The sequence below is a fragment of the Ursus americanus genome, chromosome 27 (assembly GCF_024610735.1).
Source record: "Ursus americanus isolate L20-20 chromosome 27, mUrsAme1.1.p, whole genome shotgun sequence".
NCBI lineage: Eukaryota > Metazoa > Chordata > Mammalia > Carnivora > Ursidae > Ursus > Ursus americanus.
In genome coordinates this window covers 27,793,204-27,819,122 of record NC_142153.1, presented here as the reverse complement: position 1 = coordinate 27,819,122, position 25,919 = coordinate 27,793,204, and the positions used below count along the sequence as shown (strand labels likewise).

At 40.9% G+C, this 25,919-nt stretch overlaps 1 protein-coding gene across 1 annotated transcript in view; it reads right to left on the bottom strand.

The window, feature by feature from the left end:
• The window catches only part of CSMD1 (CUB and Sushi multiple domains 1), a 1,039,667-nt gene extending 1,014,199 nt beyond the window's left edge, over window positions 1–25,468 (bottom strand). Inside the window, exon 1 of the mRNA XM_087856321.1 lies at window positions 25,142–25,468. Coding sequence (XP_087712447.1) covers window positions 25,142–25,166 — 25 coding nt within the window. The 5' untranslated portion in view covers window positions 25,167–25,468. The remainder of the gene's footprint in view (window positions 1–25,141) is intronic.
• Between the last annotated feature and the right edge of the window lie 451 nt (window positions 25,469–25,919).

Genomic DNA, 25,919 nt, shown 5'->3' with positions numbered 1-25,919 from the left:
CAAAGACTTCTTATTAGAAGGTACATAAATTCACTTTAGCGTGTATCCAGACAAATTGTTTCCCGAAAGACAAGTGTTATCCATGTAAATCTATCAAAAACTTTAAAACCTGCTCCAGAGCCACAACATGTGACAGCTTTCAGAACCGGAAAACCCCATGAGCCATTCTGAAAGCTGAATGTGGCTGACATAACTTTCCTATCCATGTATCTGTTGAAAATAGCAAGAAATCATTTTTAACGGTTAGTTTTAACACAGATAACATAATAGACTTTTGTACAGAAAGACCAGAGTAACAAAAATACAATACGAAAGATTTCACGCGATGTTGCTGCTGCAAGAGCAAAGGTCCGTCTATCTATGCAATACCTATTTGCTACATTGAAAGTAGACTGAAGATGTCATATGTAAAACTTGGCTGTGCAGTCATATTGCTAGGAAGTGTGGAATTGCCTGGACTTTGAAACGTTTAAGGGGAAAAAAAAATCATCCCTGGAAACAAGGATCTCCCAAAGCGGGCCTCTGAAAAGAAAACATCCGTGTCTTAAAACTTTTAACAGAGTTGAGCGCAGTATTTGGAAACAGACAACTGTTGGCATTCAGAAAGAAAAATAATTTTGGCCATTCTGGATCATCAAGCTAGGAGAGCCATCTGTAATATTAGATGTTCAAAGTGACTGACCGCCACAGAAAACAAAGAGTAAATGGACAGCGTCCTTGTGCCTACAATGAAATCGCGGCTCAAACAGTGTAGATGATATAAAGGATCTTTCTGAGGGGCAGCTGCAGATTTCCAGGGAGACAGTGGCTGTTGGTGGCAATCATGCCCATTAAAGCCGTGGGCAGAGATGGGCCTCTCTGTGTCTGGGCCGTGCCAGGCTCCCCTTCTTCTGCAAACTGTTCCCTGGCACCTTAGACTAGTATAAACATCCCTTTTTTTTGGTTCTTTTCCACAGACTTTGTCTTTATTTTAACACCTTGACAATTGCGTTCAAATTTGGAAAATGTTCACTCAACAGTTATTATTTGCACAGCTTTGTTTTCAACTGACAATAAAATGGAATGGAAAAAGGAGCAGAGTTAAGACTGTTCTTTTGCTCTTATTAGCTCAGTTAATCTACTAAAAATATGTCGCCATCAGTATTTATTTCACAGGGGACAGTGTGAGGATTGAATGAGACAATGCAAGTCTCAAATACCCGCTCTATGTGTCTCAGTCATTGGACTTGGTTGCAAACACCTGCCTCCGGTGTGGACCTTGAATTGCTCTTCCATCCATCTCTACATATTGTGTCTAAAATAACGTCTAGGGGCGCCTGGGTGGCACAGCGGTTAAGCGCCTGCCTTCGGCTCAGGGCGTGATCCCGGCGTTCTGGGATCGAGCCCCACGTCAGGCTCCTCCACTGTGAGCCTGCTTCTTCCTCTCCCACTCCCCCTGCTTGTGTTCCCTCTCTCGCTGGCTGTCTCTATCTCTGTCAAATAAATAAATAAAATCTTTAAAAAAAAATAAAATAAAATAAAATAACGTCTAGCTCTCAGCAGGAGCTTGATAAATGTATATCTGCTCAACCAGTTGGTAAATATGAATATTAATAATAAAGCATCTCATGTATTCTTCTAGATATATGTGCAAGGTTCACATAGTCTGTAGCTTCATGGGAACAGAGAAAAAGCTAATGAGTGTTCAAGAACCAACAGAACAAAGTGACATTTCAGAAACAATGAATCAGCCACAAATTGTCACTTTCAGCCACTTTTTACCACATTTACCTAAACACGTAAATAGGACTCAGAGGGTTAAAATGAATTTACATTTTTTAAGGCAAAGTAACTTAGCAAATGGGAAAAAGTGATTTTTGACTAACTTTTAAAGTTTAAACTCACTGGTTGGTAGGACAAAGTTATAAATTTATGATTTGGGGAATGAGTATTTTTTTGCCAATCGACTTGATTTTAGAAAAAAAATATTAAAATTTTAATGTGAACAATGCCAATGAAGAAATAGAAATAACTGAGGAAGAATGAAAATATTTACTTTCCGTTGCAAACAAAATGGCAAAAATGTGCACATTATAGAAGCATGATCAAAGTAATTTGACCATTATCAAAATACCCTAAATTGCAAAAAATGGATGAAAGTGATTACAGGTCTTCACGAAGGTTTAAGACAAAGACATGTAAAGCTTGCCAACACACACACACACACACACACACACACACACACACACACACACACAAATCCAGGGGCTGGGAAAGACTAATTTAACATAAACTCAATCCGAATGGCATTTCTGCCAATTTCATTTTAACTAATTTTTTACCCAGTTTCCCTGAAGATAGTGAATGTCCCTTTGTGTCTCCCATGGTAACGAGTACACATTAAGTATTTAGTAAATACTTATTGAATTGACTTGAACTCTAGTTTTAACTCCCTTAAATCCTCCCTTGAAGTAATTTGCACTCTTTCCCATGGATGCTTCAAGAAAGAAATTCTTATTTGCGTAATGGGAATTCAGCATCCAGTGCATACATTTGGTAATGGGAAAGCATTTCTTGAAAGGAGCTCTGGGCACAGTTCCTCCTTCTCAGGGCAGGTCTCATTCCACCAGACCGCGTGAAGCCAAGTTTGTACACCCAGGGCTTGAAACACAGGCTGCCATTCTAATTACACTCATGGAAATTCCCTCCATAGCGCATTTGATTTGGCAAGTGTATGTGGTCACAACTCAGGGACTTCATTAGGCTTTCACAGCAACCTTTACCCCAACTGTTTAAGTGATGAAATGGATGTCATATCAACTCCCTTTCCAGGAGAAAAGCAAAAACATGATGCTGAAATAAAATACAGCATTCATATTCATTATCAACGGGACAAAAGGCTACTGAACAGAAGTTTGAAATTCATCAGAGGACAGGCAGCATTTTTCACAGCTTGTGCACAATCAATGAAATGTCACTGGACGCAATCATTTGGAAACCAGGTCCCACAGGGTCTATGTCAGAAGATTTGTTTACACTTTGCCTTTCCAGGAGTCTCCCCACAGCTTAAAGAAATAAAACTTCAAATACCCACATGACGTACAACACTTGAAATGCAAACTAAGGAGTGGAGATGTGTCTGCATCCAGGGACTGTTGGCTCTGCGCCCCCTCCCACAGCTTTGGGAAAGGATTAGAAAAATAGGGTTATCTAATTTTCAGAAACACTTTAAAAATCAGATTTTCAAATCTTTTTTTTTTTTTTTTAAAGATTTTATTTATTTATTCGACAGAGATAGAGGCAGCCAGCGAGAGAGGGAACACAAGCAGGGGGGGTGGGAGAGGAAGAAGCAGGCTCATAGCAGAGGAGCCTGATGTGGGGCTCGATCCCAGATCGCCGGGATCACGCCCTGAGCCGAAGGCAGACGCTTAACTGCTGTGCCACCCAGGCGCCCCCCAGATTTTCAAATCTTGACACCTGACGTCTATTCTCGGTATGGACTCTAAATCATGGACGGATGTTAAAGCAAGAGAATGGAGAGGGGGAAGTGACGTGAGAAAGACCACGGGTGTTGCTTAGTACACAGCAGTAACATAATACCTCCCTTTCCAGAGTCACTTTCTTTGTGGCGGAGAAAGAGTGAGGGAAAAATGCTGTATGAATACTATTACTTTGAAAAGTGACAGGAGCTACAGGAGTGAATGAAAAGACAATGTGAGTTTTATGTATATTTCCAGGTGGAAAGTGGTAAGATTTGGCCAAGTTAGAAAGGAAAGATCATCTCTAAGGGAAGCAGTTGTAGCAAGTGAACATACGGCAAGGGGAGTGTATCGTGTGGCAGGTTATGGGAAGGAGACGGGCTAGCACACAGACTTGCGTTTCCACTTCAGAAACAGACTGCAATTTTGGGTGAATGACTTAAATCTCAGTTTCTGTGTCTTGAAAGGAGGGATGACAAGTAAAACCGATGGGTGGGTGTGTGTGAAACATAAATGAAATAATGCAGATTGAACAGTTAACAGGACGTCTGAAATGGAAGGAGGGATTAATATATGTTCACAATTCTTATTTTCCCCAGTTCTAGAGCAGCATGGAAGTTTTAGGGAAATAACAGAAATTTGCAAGTATACAGTGCTTCTAATATATACCAACTTCCAGAAACAATAAAGCTAGAAAAAATCTGTGGGGGGGGTGCCTTAGTAGCTCAGTCATTAAGCGTCTGCCTTCAGCTCAGGGTGTGATCCCAGCGTTCTGGGATCGAGCCCCACATCAAGCTTTTCCGCTGAGAGCCTGCTTCTTCCTCTCCCACTTCCCCTGCTTGTGTTCCCTCTCTTGTTGGCTGTCTCTCTGTCAAATAAATAAATAAAATCTTTAAAAAAAAAAAAAAAAGAAAAGAAAAATTCTGTGGAAACCAATATTGTCATTAAAATGGGAAACCAAGGAGAAAGGCACCCCAGTTCTATTCTTAGTCATATTAATTCTACTTTACTACTCCTGCTTTATTATAATAATAGTAATAACTTATACAGCACATACTATGAGCTAGACACTGTTTTAAGTGGTTTATATGTAATAACAGTATGTATGAAGTAAGTACTATTATTATCCTATTTTTATAAAGGAAGGTACTGTGGCACAGAGAAGTTAAGTAATTTCTCCATGGCCACACAGCTGGCAACTACTGGTGGTAGGATTTGGACATGGTAGATCCAGATTTTCTACTCTTCAGCACTACAATAAACTTTCTTATGAACATGTCAACATCAAAAGAAATAATAAAGATAAAATGTCTTCAAATCTGTAGTGTTCAAGCAAAGGCTTGATATAATAACATGGGTTATCATATCACTTAACTTTCTGCAATGGACCCTTTTACGGTCTTCCTGTTTTTTGTTGGTATTGTTGTTTTATTTGAGTGGGCTCAATATCCACCATGCAGCCCAGCACGAGGCTCGAACTCATGACCCCGAGATCAAGACCTGAGCTGAAATCAAGAGTTGGACGCTCAACCGACTGAGTCATCCAGACACCCCTCATGGTCTTCTATTTTTAAGTCAAAGGCAAACGCTGTCTAAACTCTTCCGACCTGGAGCTGCTGGGCCTTTGCCATCCCAAACAACACAGGCATTAATCCAGGTGTAAGTTACTGAAAAACTATGACAAAAAGAGTTAAATAAAAAATGAAGAGTTACCTATTGAGGAGGAAGCAGCAAACTTAGGAAGATTTTATAGATGGTGACCCAGCAAAAGAAAATGCATAAATATGACCATGATGGCCAACGATGCAATATGATAAAGTTCATTCTGAACATATTATGCTCTTTGTTTTAAAATATGTGGAGTGTGTCCAAGGGCATATCCTAGAGTCAGCAACAAAAAAAGGACCAGAAAAGTCACTAGGTTTCTTCTGACTGGGGAAGTAACAGTGGAGGGAGCTGAAAGAAAAGAGAATGGGAGCCCACGGTTAAATCCTCTGGAATACTCAAAATTAAGAAGTCAGGCAATCATTCAACTCAATAGAAAAATGACCAAAAGTTAAGAGTAAGACCAAACAGAGAGCCCCGGAGTCAAGCTGAGAAACAATCATGGACACATGGAAGCCTGGTAATATCAAAGGTTGAAAATTCATCATAAGTGATTGAGATACAAAAAAAGCATAGCAGTAAGGAACAACACAAGATGTACTTTTCAATTTTCATGGAATTGTCAAAGAAGAAATGGGATGTACATCAATTTTATCAGGTCCATTTGCATATACTGTAGCCACATTGTAGATTATAGACATGGTCATTAACTTGTAAATAATTTTTATGACCATTTTTCTTTCTTCTTCTCTAAAGTGAAGTTTATATTCAACAAATGGATGTTCAGTTGATTACAAATGTCTCAATATTTATGTAAAGATAAGGTGAAAGTAGTTCTAAAATCTGCAAAGGAAATTTAAACAAATATGACCACAAGTCCTCGTACGTGTTCCCTTAGTGAGAGCAAGGTAACTAGCAACAACTCAAGACCTGCTCAGTATGATGTTTGCCCCAGGCCAAATACCACTCTGCTGGATCTTTAACACATGATATTCATGTAACGAGGATAACACGTCCCATTCCAGAGGTTAATATTGCACTAAATACCATGAGGGGTGGTTAACAAATTCAATTAAATCGATTCTAGGAATCAGCTCCAAACTCTTTCTCAGTCATGGCTCATTTAGTAATTCAAACAAAGAAGGATTAAAAACTCACTAGAACACCTCCTCTTTTGGCTAAGTTGGGGTATCAAGGGTTGGATTTCCCTTCCTGCCTTAATCAAGTTAAAGGAAAAAAAAGTTAAAATTTATAAAGAAAACGGCCCTCAAAGCATTGGACATCATGCACTGCTGGAACATGATCCCTGAGAGATGGGAAATAAAGGAGAGTGTCCCTACCATTTCTCTGGCTTTATTGCCTGGAGAGACTTACACACCCAAGGCAAAGGGCATGGACACCCAGGCTGACCCAGCAGTCTCCCTGAATGAGGACACGGAAAGGAGAATGTGAGCAAGAGAAGGAAGCTAAAAGTCACAGTCACAGGAAGGCCCCCGGAGATCGGCAGAGAGCCCTGTTGCATTCCAGGTGAGTACTGACCCATGTATATAAGGACAATTACTCAAGGCTAGTGAAAGAATGACCAAAAGATCATAGGTAATAGTGTCCAGAATGCTCATGGAGCTAAGACTGTCTGTCCCCAGCAGTCAGAGCAGAATTCTTCTTCTCACTGGGCAGAGAACAGAGTACAGAGAAACCTTAGGGGTGGGGGAAAAAAATCACTCTAGAGTAAGTGTTGCCTAGGTCACTTCTTCAGAAATATTAAAAGCACAAGATCAGAGTAGGGTGAGGCTAGCAAGGTGCCTAGCTCCTCCTGTCTGGGTCACAGAGCCAGGTCCACCACCCGCATAGACTGGAGGTGAGTGACCACCTACTTAAAATGGTCACCCGATACTCTTGACTTCCCTCTCCCTTCATCCAGTCTTCAAAAGCAATCTCTGTAAGGACCAGACAGTTACAAGAAATTTAACTACATCCAAAAAGAAAACTCAAGAAAATTTTTGGGAATACAAAAATATCCCACACCCACCAAAATAAGATTCCCCAGGTCTGGCATCCAGTCAAGAATTATTAAGCTTGCAAAAAAGCAAGAAAATACTATCCATAATGAGGGGTGGAAAAAAAAAAAAAACCCAGCAAACTTAGCCAGAAGTGACACAGGTGGTTCAATTAGTAGGCAACATCAAAACAAGTATAAAAATTGCACTCCATGTGCTCAAGCAAGTTAACTAAACATAGGAAAGAAGAACAGGTAGAGATGGTGAGATTAAAGAATAAAATCACTGTCACTCTGACTTTAAAAAACACACTTGAAATATAAAGACACAAGTAGATAGAAGCGAAATGATGGGAAGCATAACCAAAAGAACAGTAACATTCATCAAAAGCAGACTCAAGTTGCTATGTTAATATCACACACAACAGTTTTAATGCAAAGAATATTACCAGGAATGAAGAAGCTTATTTTATGATGATATAAGAGTGAACGTAGCAGTCCTAAACATGTATGCGCTTAATAACAAAGCTCCAAAGCGCATGATGTAAATACTGATAGAACTGCAAGAAAAACAATGGGTAAAACCAAATTACAGCTGGAGATTTCCACACGAGCCTCGTAACTGAATGAGCGAGCATGCAGAAAACCAGTCAGGATATGGCAGGCTTGCACGGCCCTTGCCATCCCCTTCTAATTAATTAATGCTTCAATAAGAAGTCACAAGGGATATTTGAAAATATTTGAACAGGTTGAAATGGTAAAATGGCACATTGCAGTTGTGGGATGCATCAAAAACTATGCTTCGATGGAAATTTATAGCATACAGCATTTATAACCTAAAAGAAGAAAGTTCTCAAACAAATCTCTTTAGCTTCTATCATGAATAACTGGAGAAGAGAAAGCCAATTAACCCAAAGAAATAAACACGGATGACAAAAATAGACATCATTCCTCAGTAATGCTATTAAAAGATAATGTTAATATATTTCACGCCCCCTCCTCCAAGAAGTGCTCACTGCATTCCAAATTGTGATTAGTGATGAGGCTGCAAGTGTGAAGGTGCCACAAATCCTGCTCCAGAGGTGGCCTGAGGTCTGGGAGGTGGTGCATGAGTACACAAGCGAGTACAGCTGTCCTCACAACTCATGCAGAATCTTGTACAAAGTCCCATGAGAGGAAGGAGTAGTGAAGGTCTAAACAAAGGAAATGTCTCCATGTCTGTCTCAAGCCGACTTCTGGAGAAGCCAAACATGAAGCCAGGAGACAGGAAATGCTTTATATGCTATGGTCAATCCTCACACCTTTCCAAAAGAGGCATTATTCCAGCTCTATCTGCAAAGAAGGTGAGACCAAGAGAAGTTGAGGATCTTGGCTGAGCGAACACAGGTGAGCCCACACCTCTGTGAACCCTATGATATTATCGTGTCACAATTGTGTTGATATAATTGAAAAGCTTTTAAATAAAAAAAAATGTTAGAAATTATTTGGGGATAGTTTAATACAAAACAAAACAAAACAAAACAAAACAAAACAAAACAACAACAAAAAAGCTGAAGAACCAGGAACTGGGTTCTTGTTCTCACTAGCTGTCTGTCTCCCTCTGTGGTATCCTATTTTCTTTTCCATCTTAATAGTAACAAACACAATGAGAAGTAGGATGACTCATCCATTATAAAAGTTTAAGATGTTGCACAACAGCCAGGATTTCAAATGTAAGTTCTGAGGTCTTTCTCAATGCTTCTTCCTGCAAATTGAAAAATGTGAATGCCAAGGGGAGATCTGAGAAAGCATCTTAGAAAATTAATGCAAAATTTAAAGATTAAACAGAATGCAGCGCTCATTTCCCATTTCCTTAGTAGGACACTAAGACAAGCTACAGAAACACCCACTCAACTTTCTTACATTCCAAACTCTATGGTTCTTGACCATAAGAGAGGCTCAGCTCAATGTAATTACAGAGCCACATCTCAGAGGCCAGTGACCCCCCCCACCAGAGCAGGGAAGAGATTGCCAGTGATTCTACCACTGATGAGCTGAGTCACTGGAAGCATAACTTAATCTAGGCCTCCTCTGTTTCTCCAGTGAAGTGAGCAAAGCCACAGCCTCACTTCCCGGGAGTGACTGTTGACATGGAGCTTTGGAAGTAGGTTTACCTGGAAGTGCTTGCAGGATACACCTGATGGGGAGGGAAGGAAGCCGGACTGAGTGAAGGAAATGAACTGCAGTGCAGTCATGACAAAGGCCTCAGCCCATCCCACGGGGAGCCCTGGGACTGAGCTGGCTGCTCAGTGCTGCCTCAAATTAGAGAGGCCAGAGCCTTCCCAGTAGCACAGCCCAGTGTTAGATGTGGGCTGCTCCCTGGGCAGGGGTCACCTGAGACAAGGCAGCTTTCTCAGGCTGAGATCAATTCCTGGAGCTGGTCTCAGCCGAGAGCTTCTAGCTGCTGAACCCCCCCCCCCCCCCGCCCCATGAAGGTCTAACTATTTTATTTATTTATTCATTTTTTAATTTCACTGTGGGATCTGAGACTAGCCATATTTAACATTGAGTATTAAGGTGTTTCTTAATTCCAGTGTTATACCTGAACTACCTTTAGGTTTAGAAGAAAAGTTGCTACAGAAATCTTTCAGGGTATTGCATGCAGGTAACAAAGAAGGTGGCGGGAAAGAAGGGGAGTGTGGTCTTTGTCCAAGTGGTGCCCTCAATACTGCCAACCTGGATGTGGAGAAGTGGGGTGGGGCAGGAGAGCTGGGGGCCTGGCTCAGAGGCGCGGAGACCATGGTCACGCAGCTGTAGGACGATCTAGCTTAGGAACAAAAAAGGAGACCATCTCTTATTTGTTCCAGCTTTACAAAGGAAGATGACCCTTGCAGGACTAGGCAGAAGGAAAGATTATCAGCTGTGTAGGATAGGAGCTGATGAAATGTTTCAAGGACACGATAATTTAAGACAGTGCTGCATTAGTACTCATCAATGGAAAGTGGCAACAGCAGGTGGAAGGTAACTAACTGGCTTGGAGCAGTCTGACAAGCTCCTGACACTGGAATCAAAATGCTGAGTGGAGCAGGAGGTGAGCAGCCCTACGAGCCTGAAGGAGAGCAAGCCGCCCCACAGGAAGCAGGTGCAGTCAGGGCTCCAACATAGAGTGTGCGACTTTTACAGAAGGAACCACAATAGTGTACCTGCTACTAGTAGGGACTTAGAAAAATGGCAAGTTTTCTGTAGGAGGAAGATGATAGCAGGAATAATGTTAAAGAGATAAACTGGCCCTCAAAGCAATAACTGCAAGATCCAAAGACCAAAATAAACCATGAGAACACAAGTGACCTATAAAATACAAAGACGGGATCACATACATGGAGGTGATTTCAGACATTCTAAGAGACAGTTTCATCAGCCGCTTTCCTTTTCAGGCTCTGGGCATTACTTTATTGCCTTTTTATTTTCTTAAAATAGGACCTTTAAGCCTATACTGATGTCCACATACACACATTTCTTATAAATTGCATAGAAAAATATACATTTGAGTAATTCAAATTAAACACATTAAATTCCTGTTTAAGAAAATGAACGTAATTTAAAACAATGGTTCTATAATTTTATTTAGATGGAAAATTTGGGTTTTATGAAGATTCAACTTTAAAATCACTTCTAATTTTAAGTTATTTGTGTAGAAAATAATAAAAGGTGTTTAACAATTTATAAAACCATGTGGCGTTATATGTTATTTCTAATTAATGAATTCTTGGCTGTCATTCAGTCTAACCTGATTTAATTTTTCTTTTATGTGCTGGCAGTTACCTTCTAAAAATAGTTGTAAATTGAAGTTATGGACATAAGCAGTTTCAGCTTACCAGGTGTTAGTATATTACTAATTTATGATTTTCATATTCATTTGAACCTAAAAGCTGTTTTCATGATTGCATTCATATTAATAGCTCAAACTTTATTAAAAAGAGCATCTTTTGGGGAAAGTAAAGCATGTTTCTCTGACATGTACTATATATATGATAGCATTTATTTAAAAAAATATATATATATAGCAAACTTCAAGTTTTTTCTAATTTTTTTTTTTAAGATTTTATTTATTTATTCGACAGAGATAGAGACAGCCAGCGAGAGAGGGAACACAAGCAGGGGGAGTGGGAGAGGAAGAAGCAGGCTCCCAGCGGAGGAGCCCGATGTGGGACTCGATGCCAGAACGCTGGGATCACGCCCTGAGCCGAAGGCAGACGCTTAACCGCTGCGCTACCCAGGCGCCCCAAGTTTTTTCTAATTTCTAAACACGTTTTGTTCTAAATGATTCCATCATAACAAGGAACCAGTGTATGGATAAAATTAATATATAATATGAAGGTTAATTGTATTTTGTTTTAAAATCTTTTTGTGTCTATACATACATCAACATAACTATTTAAATTTAATTATCAGGCTGAGGAGGAGGGGAATGAGCAGTAATTAAATGGTGTGTACAGGGACACGAGGGGCTAGGTCCCTGAAATCCCACAGGATCCTGTGGGGCAGGTAAGAGAGATGAGCAGGAAAGGGATAAAGAAAGGGGGGGGGGGTAATCAGAAGGGGGAATGAAGCATGAGAGACTATGGACTATGAGAAACAAACTGAGGACCTCAGAGGGGAGGGGGGTGGGGGAATGGGATAGACTGGTGATGGGTAGTAAGGAGGGCACGTATTGCATGGTGCACTCGGTGTTATACGCAACTAATGAATCATCGAGCCTTACATCGGAAACCGGGGATGTACTGTATGGTGACTAACATAATATAATAAAAAATCATTAAAAAAAAAAAAAAAGAGAGAGATGAGCAGGTGAGGGGGAATCCAGGAGGGACGCTACTCTCTAACTCAGATCCCACACTCCCTTCTCATCCCAGAAACCTCACCGACTGCTAGGACTCAGCTCTGTGGAGTTGTCCCCTAGAGGAAACAGCCAGAACCCCAGTTAACGACGGCCCTTAATCTGGAAACAACTGCGCTGTGGCAATGGGTTCCACCTCCCTGCCGACATGGAGCAGCCCCACGCCTCATCATCCCCGCTCGGTTGCTCTCTGGCATGCATGCTGCCTGCTGACCATACCTTCCATCCCAGCCTCCGCCCTTGCTGATCTGTAAACTCCCGCCGCGGCAGGGGGCACCTCGCCCACTCCCACCATCCACTTACTCAACTGTCATTTCCATGTATGTGCACATTGGCTTAAGAACGGTTAATCCAGACCCCAGTGGGCGGAAACAACAAGCAACTTCCCACCCGCAGTACAACGCCATCGCCTTTGACTTTGATCTTGATGTTCATTGTCAAAGTCCCTTAGATGAGCACCTTGCCCCCCTCCTTCCCTCCACTTCTGTGACTCTAGCCTTAAGTTCACAGCACCTCCTTTTTCTAGCCCACTGTGACAGCCTCTTTGATATTAAACGTCCCTATTTCTGTGCACTGTACCATCCATTTTCAGCACGGCAAGAAGGGGACTTCGATGACACAAGTCAGATGTGTGGTCCTCCCTTACTGAATCCACTCCAGGGTCTTCTAGAGCAGGGGAAGAAACCCCAAACTCCGTTCCTGGGACTGCAACGCCCAGCATGGTCTAGCCCCTCACTATTTCTCTGACCGCAGCCCCTAAAAGATTCATTGTGCATCAGCCATACAGGCTTTTCTTTAGGGTCTTAGATGGTGCCAAGCCCTTCCCTCCTCGGGGCCTTTGCAAACGCTATTACTCTGCTCAGATCTAGACCTTTGCAGGATGTTTCCTACTGTTCACGTCTCAGGTCAGCTGACAGCATTCTTCAGTGGTCTCTCCCGTTCAGTTTACCTAAAATAACTCCATTCTTGCCTCCTACTATTTGAAGTTAGCAGAAGGCAAGCAGAAGGCTTAGCTCTCGGATTCACCTTTCTATCCACAGCACCAGAAACGGCACTGTACAGTGGAGATTCCATAAGCCACATATTGAATAAATGACTTAATTAAGGAAAGAGTAAATGCACAAATTGGCCTTTGGGGGGAAATTCTGATTTCCTAAGAAGTGGAATCCAGAGTCTTTATCAGAAATGCCTACTCTTAACTTTTTAGGAAAGGTCCTACAGCTCAAATAGAACTTTTACTACTCCAAGAATAAATGCAAAGCTGCCTTTACATACACCTTGAAATGATCCACATTCACATCAGTGATTAGGACTCACCTGTTTGGAAAAAGAAAGGCAGGCCGCAGATCAGCTCAGTGGGAAGAATCGGACCTTAAGCTAAAAGTACGTGGGATCTACAAACTCACCCCCATAAGACGTTAGAAGTCCTCTCTCCTCCTCTCTCTTGAAGTGCACCACTCTGAGGTATAGCAGCGGTAGTGAAAGGGAGAACCAGGGAAGAAAGGGAAGAGACAAGGAGAGAAGAAAGCACTAGAACCTTGCTGCAAATCTGCACCGTGAGCAGCAGCCTCCCATGCACAAAGGCTGGTGGGAACAATGGCAAACTTCGTGGATTTCTTCAGTGGTTTTACAAAGCCCGCACAAAAACTCATCTCAGTTTTGAAGGGTCAAGAGAGATATGCTAAAGTCAAGTCAGAGGAGGCAATTTCTTTATATTTTGCCAAGCTCCTGAAGGGCTGATTAAATCTCATAGCATACTTTAGTGAAATGAGGCTGCAAGGTTGAAAATGCAGTGGCAGAATTAAAAGCACTCTAAAAATCTAAAGATGATGCCCCATTGTCTGCGACCTAGCTCAAGAGGCAATTTCGAAGGAACAGAGGAAAGAGATTCCAGCAATGGTCTGGTCTTGCAAGCAACTGCTCCAGACTTTCTCAGAAGTACCAGGTGCTAAGTGACTCTTCCATGGGTGCAGGCAGATCCAGGAGAGCCTGTTAAAATGGGGAACAGGACTCTCTTGCAGTGGTCAAGGCCAGTCTATAAAAATAATCTACAGGGAAGGCAAACAATGGTCAAATAAAGTCAAAGAGACCCATGACCTGGCTACAGGTGTGGTGGATACCACGTAAGTATGACACACCTGGGAAGGGGGCAGTGCCAGACACAGTGCAGCCTGCCACTCTGAACAAGACTGGACGGAGGCACTGACGTTGACTGAACACCTACAGCACGCACAGGACCCTTGCCAATTATGTTCACATGCATGTAATTTTTATATAATGTAAGTGTCCGAGATCTATTTGCTACAAGCTCTGTATCAGGGCCCCCCGGTGTATTCCAGTGAAGAGGGATTTTGCTCACTGCAAGACTGATCATCTTGCTCCAGGGTTGGGGACACAGAGGGGAATGAACTGCTATGTAACCAGCTTTTCCAAATCTGAGGGAGCTGGCTTGAAAACACCAAATCCAGTCTTTCTCTCTCCATCTACTACTTTTTCAACGAGACAGAGATACTGAGATGGTCTCCCCAGGAAGACAGTTCGGACAGTCTCGCAGCCCATAATGAGTAAGGTGGATCTTTGCCATCAACATGATAAATATTTTGCTCATCACACAAGTGTAAACTGAATTCAAATAACTTGTCATCTGCAGTATAAGGGTAGAAGAAGGGCTTCTAGAGTCTCATCTGGACAAGATAATATTTGGGGGCTTAGATGGTGAAATGGGGTACTTTAAGTCCCTAATTTTTATGAAAATCATTAATAACTTCAACTAATGGGCTGGATGAATTATTGACCTGGCTTGAAATTAGTTACTAGAATTATGACAGAAGATATTTAAAGAAGATATAAAATTCAACATACACGTATTTATTTTCTAATTATCTTGCATTCAAAAATATGTACAAACCTTCGTATCAGTGTTCATATGAAAGAGACCCCAGAGGGGCCCCGTGCCCCTCATCCCACGCAAGAACACACAGTCAGCCGGCCACATGCTGGAAGAGTGTCCCTCACCTCCTCCTATCCCAGGCTGGAGTGGGAGCTGGTGGGGTGAGCTATCTATGACCATGCAGACAAGGATTGAGATTCAGGGAATGACACCTGAGTAAACAAAGCATGGACCAGGCCATCTGCCCAAATTAGACTCCCTTCTGCCCCCAAAGCTGTGGCACGACAGAGAAGTAAACTTCTTTCCAGCTTTGCCACGTACTTTGGAGCCGTTTTGTTAGAGAATTGTGTTAGGGCACAGCCTAAAGTAATAGAACATTTCTGAGAATTACAACTCTTATGGAACTCATCACTCCCCACAGTGTGCTGGAATTCTGGAAGTATATCACTAATTTTCTGACCAGACTATAAAACACAGATCAGGATACTTACCTGATTAACTATGTAATGAGTGGATCTGACAACAGCGACACCACTAAGCTCAGTAAATGTTAATTCACGTGTATGCAAAGTAAATGTTTGGGTGTCTTGTGATGCGTCCTTCCCTGAAGATCTAAGGTGACATTTACCTTCAACTGGACTTACGCTAATGAAAACAGAAGCTTCATCACCATCTATTTATCTACAGAACCCACCGCTGGGAAAGCATGTGTTTAAATGCATTGTAACGTACGGAATGTATGTCTATTTGTAGCCTGAGCTCAGGGATTTCTCCCTAAATCCATAAAAGTACAAAGAGACTTTTTTAAATAAGAACTGCTTTTAACAGCATACAAAGGACATCATATCAATATGCATGTATACGTATCTGTGTGTCCATTTTATACACTTTGATGAATAGACTGTATCCAAATAAGATGAGAATATTAATGAAATTATTCTTATGTACTTTGATAGAGTTTTGTGTATTAGATGGTATACATGGCTCGCCTACTTAAAAATACTTTAAAAAATTAATTTCTCATGCACAACTAGTTAAAAGTCAGCAGTTTTCTGATTCAGTATCCGAATGAGTTTGTAAAATAAAATTATTGAACTCAATAAATACTTGTTAAACAATTTTCATAACACTGTTGTTGGCCTCTAGAGAGACTCCAACATTTTCTCTCCAGTAGCCCTCCTTAAATTAAAAAAATCCTCTTTAAAAAATATTTTAAAAAATCCCTCTTCATAATCACAAATTTCACAACTGTGTCTATTCATTGATCTTATACCTATTTTAAATTCTCTAAACACTCCAAAAATCAGATCAGCTTTGTGTAGAGAAAAATGTTAATAAATTGTACTTACATATGCTATTTCATATAAAAGTCAAAATCTGCTCATATGTAATAACCTCAAGAATTATAACAAATATGAACAGTGAAAAATATTAAAACAGAATGGACTTACTTTAATTTTAGATACCATCAAAGTAATGACACTGAAATCTTAAAAATCACCCTGTATTCATTGGAAGTGAAAATATGCTGTCATATACAACTGATGGACTTAGATATTTGATGTCTAAATGAAACAAGCGTCTTTAGGAGGGAAACGGTCAGTAGAAGTTATTTGTACCTCAAATGACTGAGAAAAACCAGGATCGATTGGAAAGGTATAATTCTCTTTTTTTTTTTTTTTTTTTTTAAGCAGGCTCCACACCCAACATGGGGTTTGAACTCACAACCTTGAGAATGAGAGCTGTATGCTCCCCCCACTGAGCCTGACAGGCACCCCCATAATGGTTATATAAACACAGCAAGGTAGTAAATAGTAAAAGCAGTGAAAGAGTAAAATATGGGTTATATAAATAAACAGTTGATGAATGAGTATTTGAGCTTTTAAATAAACACATGCAAATATGTGTCCTCATTCTGCCTGGAAGATCCCCCCCACCCTGAAAGGCTCACGTTCTAGACTGTACAGATTTTCTTTTGTGAAAACCTTCCTCAACTATGGGGTCTCTGTTTTGATTGAAGAATTGGTCATTACTTCTGTAATTATTTGTATTATTTGAAAAAGCAGCATCTGAGGCATTAGAAGACACCTAGCAGAGGGGAGGACGTCCGAGATGTGCGGGCTTTTGCCTGCGTAAATGAGGGAGAAGTAAGAGCAGAGGCCAGACAATGGGGCTTCAGAGCAGGCCTACATGCAGCGGGTGGGGAGCCTGATAAAGGAAACGCAGGCATTTGGCAGGAGCACCAAGACCATAGCACCAGGTGTTACAGGTGAGGAAATCTGGGAAACACCTACTCCTCCATAAGGAAATTCAGATATAATTTACCCCTAGCATCACAGCCACTCACACTCTTCCATTTACCAGGGACCCCACAGGACAGGAGATAAAGAAGGTGGGCGTGGGGCAATGACAAAGCCCAGAAAGGCACAGATTGTTAATCACTTAGGTGACTAGACACAAGGAAAAGACAGAAACAACTCTTTCTGTCTGTTTCAAGTTCGCAGTAACAAAACAATATACAGACTCCGTGTGGAGGAAAGAGAGAAGACAAGTTTCTATTAAGTAAGGAAAGGAAAAATGAAAATGAATACCACCGTACCCATTGTGATCCATTTATGTTGTACAAAATGCCATCTACATATCATCTGCCTGTTGTGTCATCTTGGTGCCTTTGTTGTGAAAATACACACACAGGAGGGGCTTTGCAGGTGCGTGTGCCCATGCCCAGCGTGTCCCCAGACAACGGAAAATCCCTCAATCACAGTTCTCCTGGAGGAGCGAGCACGGTCAGGGACCAGCACTGCTGACTGGTGTGAAGTCATTCTGTTACACACATGTGTACCGTGCCAGCAGCCCAGGCAGGTGTGCCTTTATCATAGGAAGGACTCAACTTGGAAATGTTGACAATTAAAAGGGATATAAAAAGTAAAAACGACACTATTAGTAATAAAGTACAGAAATTATTCAATCAATTGTATAGCCCCCCTTCACTCTGCAGGGTTTATATATAGCTCCCTAAAAACATGTCTTAGAAACCAAAGAGTTTACAAAGGGATTAGAATCAAATAGGAAATGGTAAGTAGGGAATGGAGGTCAACCAGAAATACGGTGGAGTAAGAACCTTTGCACACTGGACCATGGTAGACAAGTTCTCTGCTTCTCGAGACTAGCATCTGTTAGCCAAACAGATTCTTAGATGGGACACCAATAGGATGGGCTGTTTCATAACAGTGTGAGTATCCTCTTAGATATATAATGATCTTAGCATTTGTTCCTTACCAAGTAAATTATTCTCATGACCTACTACCTCTCTAGGTGCTCTGTAACTGAAAAATAATCATCTGTTTTGCTGCTGGCTATTGGCTAATCAAATTTATTTTAAACTGCACTTCAGTTTAGAAGAAACGCAGACTGTATATTAAGAAGTCATTTTTTTGTGACTTGAAAACTTCTGGGTGTACTGGTAAAGTTACTACATAAATTAATTATCCATTAATAGCTAATAGAGATTCTTAATCATCATTAATCATTTGAGTTGAAGGATGTAGCAACCCCTGCTGTATTGTCTGGCAGCTCCCAGTCTGGCGGGAGGGAAGCAGGTGGATAAGGAGAACATGGAGCCCACCTGTGCTGACAGATACCTGTGCCCGGAGAACAATACAGAAGGAGCAGCACTGGGACAGTCTAGGGGTTGGGGAAGACGCATGGTGAGGGCAGAAGCCGGAGCAGGCAAGACTGCCATGTGGCTGGGCTGAGGAAAGGCATCCCAACCTACAGGACTGGTCCATGCAATTCTCATTCCTCAGACTGGCTGTGATAAAGGCGGCCACAGGACCACTGTTGGCCAGATTAAGGCATCTCAAGTGGGTACCTCTCAATAGCACACCCCAGGGGGGAGAGCAGCAAACATTTTTCATTTGACAATGCTTTTTTCTTAAGCAGTAAGTGGGCAGTAAGTCCAACGAGTCATAAATAAATATTCTATAAGTTTCCTAAGAATGAAAACACATACACTACAAAGAAGTAAACAGTAACAAAACCATTCTCGGTGGGGGGGAGGGTCATTTAAAATCACCTCTTGGATTGATTCAGACATTCAAACACTGAAAGCAGCCATCTCCTGGAACATATTTCCTTTATGTTTTATGTTCTGCATCCAAGACCTGACCTTAAATCTCCAGAAAGAGCACCTTTAAGATTTAGATATAGTACTCATACACAGAAGTGTACTTTTGTGTGCGAGATCCATGATGCCATAATCACACAGACTGCCATTATGTCTGATCGATGTGGTCGCATCCAATATAAACACGGCTATCCTTGGTTGTCACATCTGAATATTCACTGCTGATACCTGTAGACATCATGGATATATGTTTCATGCATTGAAATTCTATCCGCCATATGAAATGAAAATGTATATAAATACATGTACATTATACATACACACACACACACTATGGAAGAGCAAAAGGCTGTAATAGTATGAATACTGATCACTTTAAGTAAAAGCTATTAATATTCAACTAGACAAAGAAATATGGTAATAGGCATTCCATACACATATTAACGGATAATTTTAAAAATGACATATAGTACCAACACATGTTGATTAAAAATTTCAAATAATATCAAACCGAAGAATCCTATAGATGACGGTATATGAAGTCCTTAAGACAACGATTGGTACATGTCACGGGCTACACACGTATCCACCAAACATAAAAACCAAACTGTAGTGCCACATTCTTAATAGAAACAAAATTCTACTAAGGACTCATTCATTTAACAAATCAGTAATAACACTTACGATGTGCAGCACACTTTTCTAGATCCTTGTGATACGTCAGTGAATGTGACAGACGGCCCTCCTGAGCTTACATCCTTCCAGGGAGAGCGACACGGAATAAAGCTTCATCAACACACTGTTCACCGTGCTCACTAAGTGGCTTTTTTTTTTTTTTTTTGCAAAGCAACACGTAATATTTATTTAATTCCAATTAGACATACATCTCTCTAGAAATGACTCATCGCCAAGGATTTCCTATCTTGGAAGAATGAACCAGAGAGAGAACTTGGTCATGCCAGTAACTCACAGTAGGGAAAACTACACAACGTGTACCAGGATGTAGATGATAAATCATCTCGGACCCAGACCTAATAAAACCATAAAGCATTAAACAAAAAGAGTGTGTGAGGAACACGAAGGTGCCTACAAAAGCACCGGGTTCCTCAATGACAGGAGCTGGCCGTGTGCCCCACTGAGCACAGGGAACGTGAAGCATGACTCTCAGAGGCTCTCGGGCAGCTAACGATGCTGGAAATTTATTGTTTCTGCATTGGAGATGACGTTCAATGATTCGACTGTAAGTAGTGAAATGTCAACAAGTAGTAAAAAGTTTTTATAATGCCTGGATTTCTTCTGTATTCCCGAGGTTCAGTGCATGGTGGCCGTGCCTGTCCCCAGCCTTCCCGTCAGACCACAGGGCGCCCTCCCTTGTCCCCACACCTGCGCTCCCACAACACAGGGTTGCCTTTTCCTCAGGGTTAAGGAGGCAGAAAATAAAGGTCTTCGTGGCGTCGCACCGCCTCACACAGTGGCCCGCACGCTCAGGGGATGGGGTGGAGAAAGACGGGGCTTACTGAGCTCATGTGTAAAAGGAAATTAAGGTGAAACCTGAATCTCTGGAGTTCTACCCAGATTTTAAAATTTGGTAGGTCAAAAGCACAGTTGGCAGGTGGTTAAGGCATCTGCAAATCTGCCCCAGTGATCACATCAAAGCAAAGCTGCCCGCGAGGCAGGCCATGGCCTCACTGACCTCCTGACGTCTCCTTGTGGGCCTCCCTACAGAAGGACTCCCTCAGGGGACAGGACACTTCACCAGCCCTGAACACTGAACTCCTTAGGGCCTTTAATGAGTGCTGATTTATACCCAACTTGTCTGTAAATATTTAAAAAAATATTTGGATAAAGGGAGCTTAGCTGTAATAACATTAAAAGACAGTGAAGGATAGCAGGAATTTTCCCTGTGGGGCAGTGTGTGTGTGTGTGTGTTTTTTCCATTTAAATTAATAAGTCAAATGATAAATGAAATTTTCTATAACAACAGCACTTTGTGATGGCAGGTTCAATGTCATAAGGCCTTTCTTGAGGAAAAAAAATAGGATATGAAAATACATATTAGAAATAATAAGTGAATCTTAGAGTTCTCTTATATAGTCAATCAAATCCTCTGTTATCTGACTGCGTGTGAGCCCAGAATCAATTGTGGGTCATTTTAAGTGATTGTACCTAGGAAAGGTGAAAAAATCTATTTGCTTCTGTAACCTGTATACAGCCCAATTTCTGGAGGGTAATTTTTAATAAGAACATTTTCTTTTCCTCCAAAACTCTTCTTCTTTTTCACTACGATGGGACAAGCTGTGTGCTTACAGAATACAATACAAACTTATTTCCTTGGCAGACAGGGAAGTAAGAAAATACAAGTGTATCTTGGAGGTCAAGAATCTTCCTGATTTGGGGCGCCTGGGTGGCTCAGTCGTTAAGCGGCTGCCTCCGGCTCAGGGCGTGATCCCGGTGGTCTGGGATCGAGCCCCACATCAGGCTCCTCCGCTGGGAGCCTGCTTCTTCCTCTCCCACTCCCCCTGCCTGTGTTCCCTCTTGCTGGCTGTCTCTCTCTGTCAAATAAACAAATAAAATCTTAAAAAAAAAAAAAAATCTTCCTGATTGGATTCTGGTCTGTCTGTCCAAATGATCTCACATCCATCCCTTCCTTTCCTTCCTTCGTAAAGGGCTGAAGGCAAAATTTCTTTAGTCAATGATAGACATGTCCTGATGGTTTGGAAAACCCTGGGGTTCTTCTGGTCAGAAACACTGTCCTCTGAAGGAAGGTTAGCACCCCCCTGGTCTCTGACAGTAAGTTGCTCAGCAATCCCTTTGTTCATAGAAATGCCAGCAATATTTTAACTCTGCTCACCAATTATCACAAAAGGCGAGTAATGGAACCGCATTGACTATGTCTGGTACAACCTCCAGAGCAGAAGTACAACTGACAGGAACGCCATGATAATGTTTAGTAAAATAAACGAGATGTTGAGGATACTCGTTTTCCTCTTCCAGTTGCCACAGAAATAAAAATATAATCTTAGAAAAGACAGAAGGAAGCCACTTGTGCCCAGGTAGATGAGATGTCCATATCTCTATGTACAGATTTTCACTGGTAAAAATGTCTTCCTTTCCATTTACTGTTAGGATGGGAAACGTGCAAAGTATACGTCAGGTGAGCCTGGATAGGTCCAGCCTGATACCTGGGTCACTGGTTCCCCTCCAGTCAAAACATCTGGTGCATTATATTTTTAGTAACACATCATGCCCATTTCCCCACACTGAGATGCATAGCATAAGAAAATCAAGGAGCCTGCAAGTTTTGTGAAGAAGTCATTACTAAAGTGCTCATGTGACCACATCCATGCCAATACACTATCCACACATCCATTGTATAAATGCTGTTTCAGCAGATAACAAGATTTATAAGCCCCAGGACGTTTACATGTACAGCTTTCTATAGCCACAACTCTCTTCCCCACTCCCATATGCTCTGGCTTCACTAGCTCATTGTTCACTGAATAGCCCAGCCCATCTTCAAGACTCAAATCAAGAGCCCCCCATTGGGAAAAATTCCAGGGCTTCTTAGGATCTCGCTAGCTGTACCCTCAGTTACCTGAAAGTTCACATCCATATGGATACTGTAATTGTGGGCTAGCATGTGGGCTTCCCCAAAGACTGGTCCATCCCACTGACCCAGGAATTCTTTTTCTTTCTGTGTCCAGTTTCCTTAGTTAAGCAGCATACCCACGTGCTTTTGCTCGCTTTGCATCAAATCCACATAAAAGGCTTAGTTAAAAACAAAAAACAAAACAAAAAACACTACCACCACTCTGGAATGGTTATTAAAATAGACTGGAAAAGAATTCTGATTATAATATTTCAATATATATAAGTAGTCACAGTTTTTAAAATGCTAGTTTATGTTTGCAGATTGTTTCCCTTGAAATTACATTTTCCTGACACTATTTACAAAAAACACTCAAATGATACAAACCATTCAACACATTTTATGAAAGGCAATAGCCCAAAACACATAAACAATGAGTGTGCAGTTAACATTTCAAGAACTGTTGACTCTTTTTAGAGATATTTCTCCAAGGTCCTTAATAGCTGATTGAACATTTACATTTAACCAGAATATGGCTAGTGTTCATCAGAGTCATGGGTACTTAGTAAGAGTTTATGGTCCTCAACTGTTAACTTTTTTTTTTTGGCAAAACTGTTAGAGAGTAACTGAATCAATATAATAGAGTATTTAGAGAGTAACTGAATCAATATAATAGAGGATTTTACTTTCACTGAGTATATTATTTATAGGAAGGTCTTAACACTGCTTCAAAATGCAGTTATATAACTTTATGTAACTCGAGAGCAGCTCCTCTTTTTTCCACTGCCAAAAGATATACCCCTGCTTAAATATCATGGGAGGGAGAACTCCTGAATGAAGCCCAAGAAACAATATGCAATTCCATTTGGCCAAGACTCCATAAATGGCACCATTTCCACAGAAAGGGGTGTGGGAAACCTCTTTCATTTGTGATTGAATATATAAATTAAAACAGAGGTGGTCAAGCATTTGTAAGCAGTGTAATTACAGAAGAAACCAAATTTGAGTGCATTGTTTTTTGGGCTCTGAGTTTCCAAACAGTTACCCCTGTTATTCTGCATTTACGTAGAGATATGACCGCATACCTACAGATGTTTGATGAGCTGGAGTAGGAATGGAAAGGTCACAGGAATGAACCCTGGAATAAGCCGACTTGGAGGCAACAGCCCCCTGCTTAGCACAAAGTCATCAATCATATCTCTGGTCCAGGGCAGGACGGATAGGCTCCTCCATCAGCAAACACACAAATGCTAAAATCTTGGGGAAAGAAATCCTAGAAAATAACTGGACTGCCTGAGGATTTGTCTTCTCAGGAATGTGTTTTGAATACAGAAACTTCTCCCTTTACTGCTTCTGTAAACAGAGTACACAGAGAACAATGAAGCTCCTGGATGAAGGAGAATCAGACAGCATTGGCCATTCATTACTCACCCCAACTGGGGAGATGGAGAAAGAGGAAGGGCACCCTCCTTTTCCATGGTGCTGGTGGTTTACATGGTAGGTGTACTCTTTCTCTGCTTAAGGATTTCTCCCTGGGATCTGTGGCTCGAGTGAGAAAGAACTGGAATAAGGCAATGGAAAAGCACCGCTAAAATAATTTCTGTGCTTTGCATCCTAAAAACCTTCCCATGAGCAATTTTCTCAGTTTGCAATGCTAACCCTAGTATTTCTGCATGTTCACATCTCACTTCTCCTTAGAAGGTGGTTCAATAGCTAATGCTGAGCAAAGCCTTCTTCCTCCTTGGTCTACCGCTTCCACCACACCTGAGAGTTAACCCTTCTCTGTCCAAACAATCTTAGCTCCTCTGTGGCTGCCTTCCACTTCATGTTATCATTGCACATGTCTGTTTCTAAGCCTCACGAAGGAGGGGTCGGCCTGTCCCTATAACTTTAAAAAATACAACAGAATACCTTGTATGCAAGAGTTACCCAATAATTGTGAAATAAATGATTTCAATGTTAATTAATCTACTGACTTGACGGCCAACATATTGGATGCATTCCTGAATTTATCTGCTTGAAATTTTACCATTAAAGATTCATTACATGAGGTGGTAATTGTCTTTTTAATGTAATTATGCCCAGAAGGGAAATGTACCATATTAGTAACCATTAACAACTCTTTGTGAATTAGTTTATGTTTCTTACAAGCAAGGGCATTTTTTTACTCTTTCCAATCTGAAAATAGACGATACCATATTTTGACTGGAAGAAGAAAGAAGATGAAGATTTGGTCTAACTCAAGCAAGTGAAGAAAGGGGCAAAGAGGCGAATTCAAGATCTGTGTTCCAAAAGAGAAAACCACCCCAGACAACACACGCATACACTCCACACAGAATAGTTCTTGATTACCACTGACTTAACATAAGTTCTCCTAGAATAAAAAGGACTATAATTGCACAATATTTTGAACCAAATGACAAATGTTACTTATCTTTCATGGATACCGTCAAGTATGAAATGTAATCACGGTCTCCTAAAGTTACTCCACATTTGCGAAAGTAAGACAGCATGAGTTTTGCCTTTGATAAAATTCAAGTGCTTTGGGGTTAGGTCTGTCAAGGTCTGTTAAGTCCAGACATAACATAATGGTTGGATTACCAAGGGCCCTTCTTTCCTTGAACATGTTTTCAGGGATTCACTTCATGAGCGGCTGAAGAGGAATCAAGAGCTCAGGATTCTGGGGGACTCACTGTCCTTAGATTTTGCAGTTGCTCCGCAATCGTTTCCTGCCATGAAGTACGACGTTCGGGAGAGGTCGTTACGGAATGTAGGATCGCAGCCAAGACAGACTCTTTTCAACTCACTACATACTAAATGCTAGTTAAGTATTATTTTCAAGGTAGGTGTAATTCAGGGAATTTGAAAGTGATTATTGAATTAAAGTAGAGTTGTAGAGAAAAAGAGTATTTCTTAAATGGATTGTTTCCTAGAGAATTGAATAGTGTTATAAAATTTTACATTAGTCCTTCTTCACTTAGTTTCTTCCAATAAAATTATTGAATGTATTTCAGGATCTTATTTGTCAGTCAAGGGAGGTTGAGTTTTATTCTGAACTGGGTATTTAAGTCAGAAAAGGAATGTAAAGTAGGGTTATGGAAAATCATATTTATATTTTAGGAAGAAGTCTTGAAGTGATATATCATAAGACAAAGCATGACCGCAGAAAGTTTTTTTTTTTTTAATCAAAATATAGAAACTTAAAATGTATTCTCTTGGAGCTACAGGGCTTCTTAAATGAGGTGCTTGCAATGATTTTAATAAACATATCTAGTTATAGAAGCTTACACATTCAGAGTAATTATGAGTTTGTAAAGATAAAAAAAAGAGGATGAAACTATCCTCCTTTCAAAATATGATCTAAACTATCCCATATAAA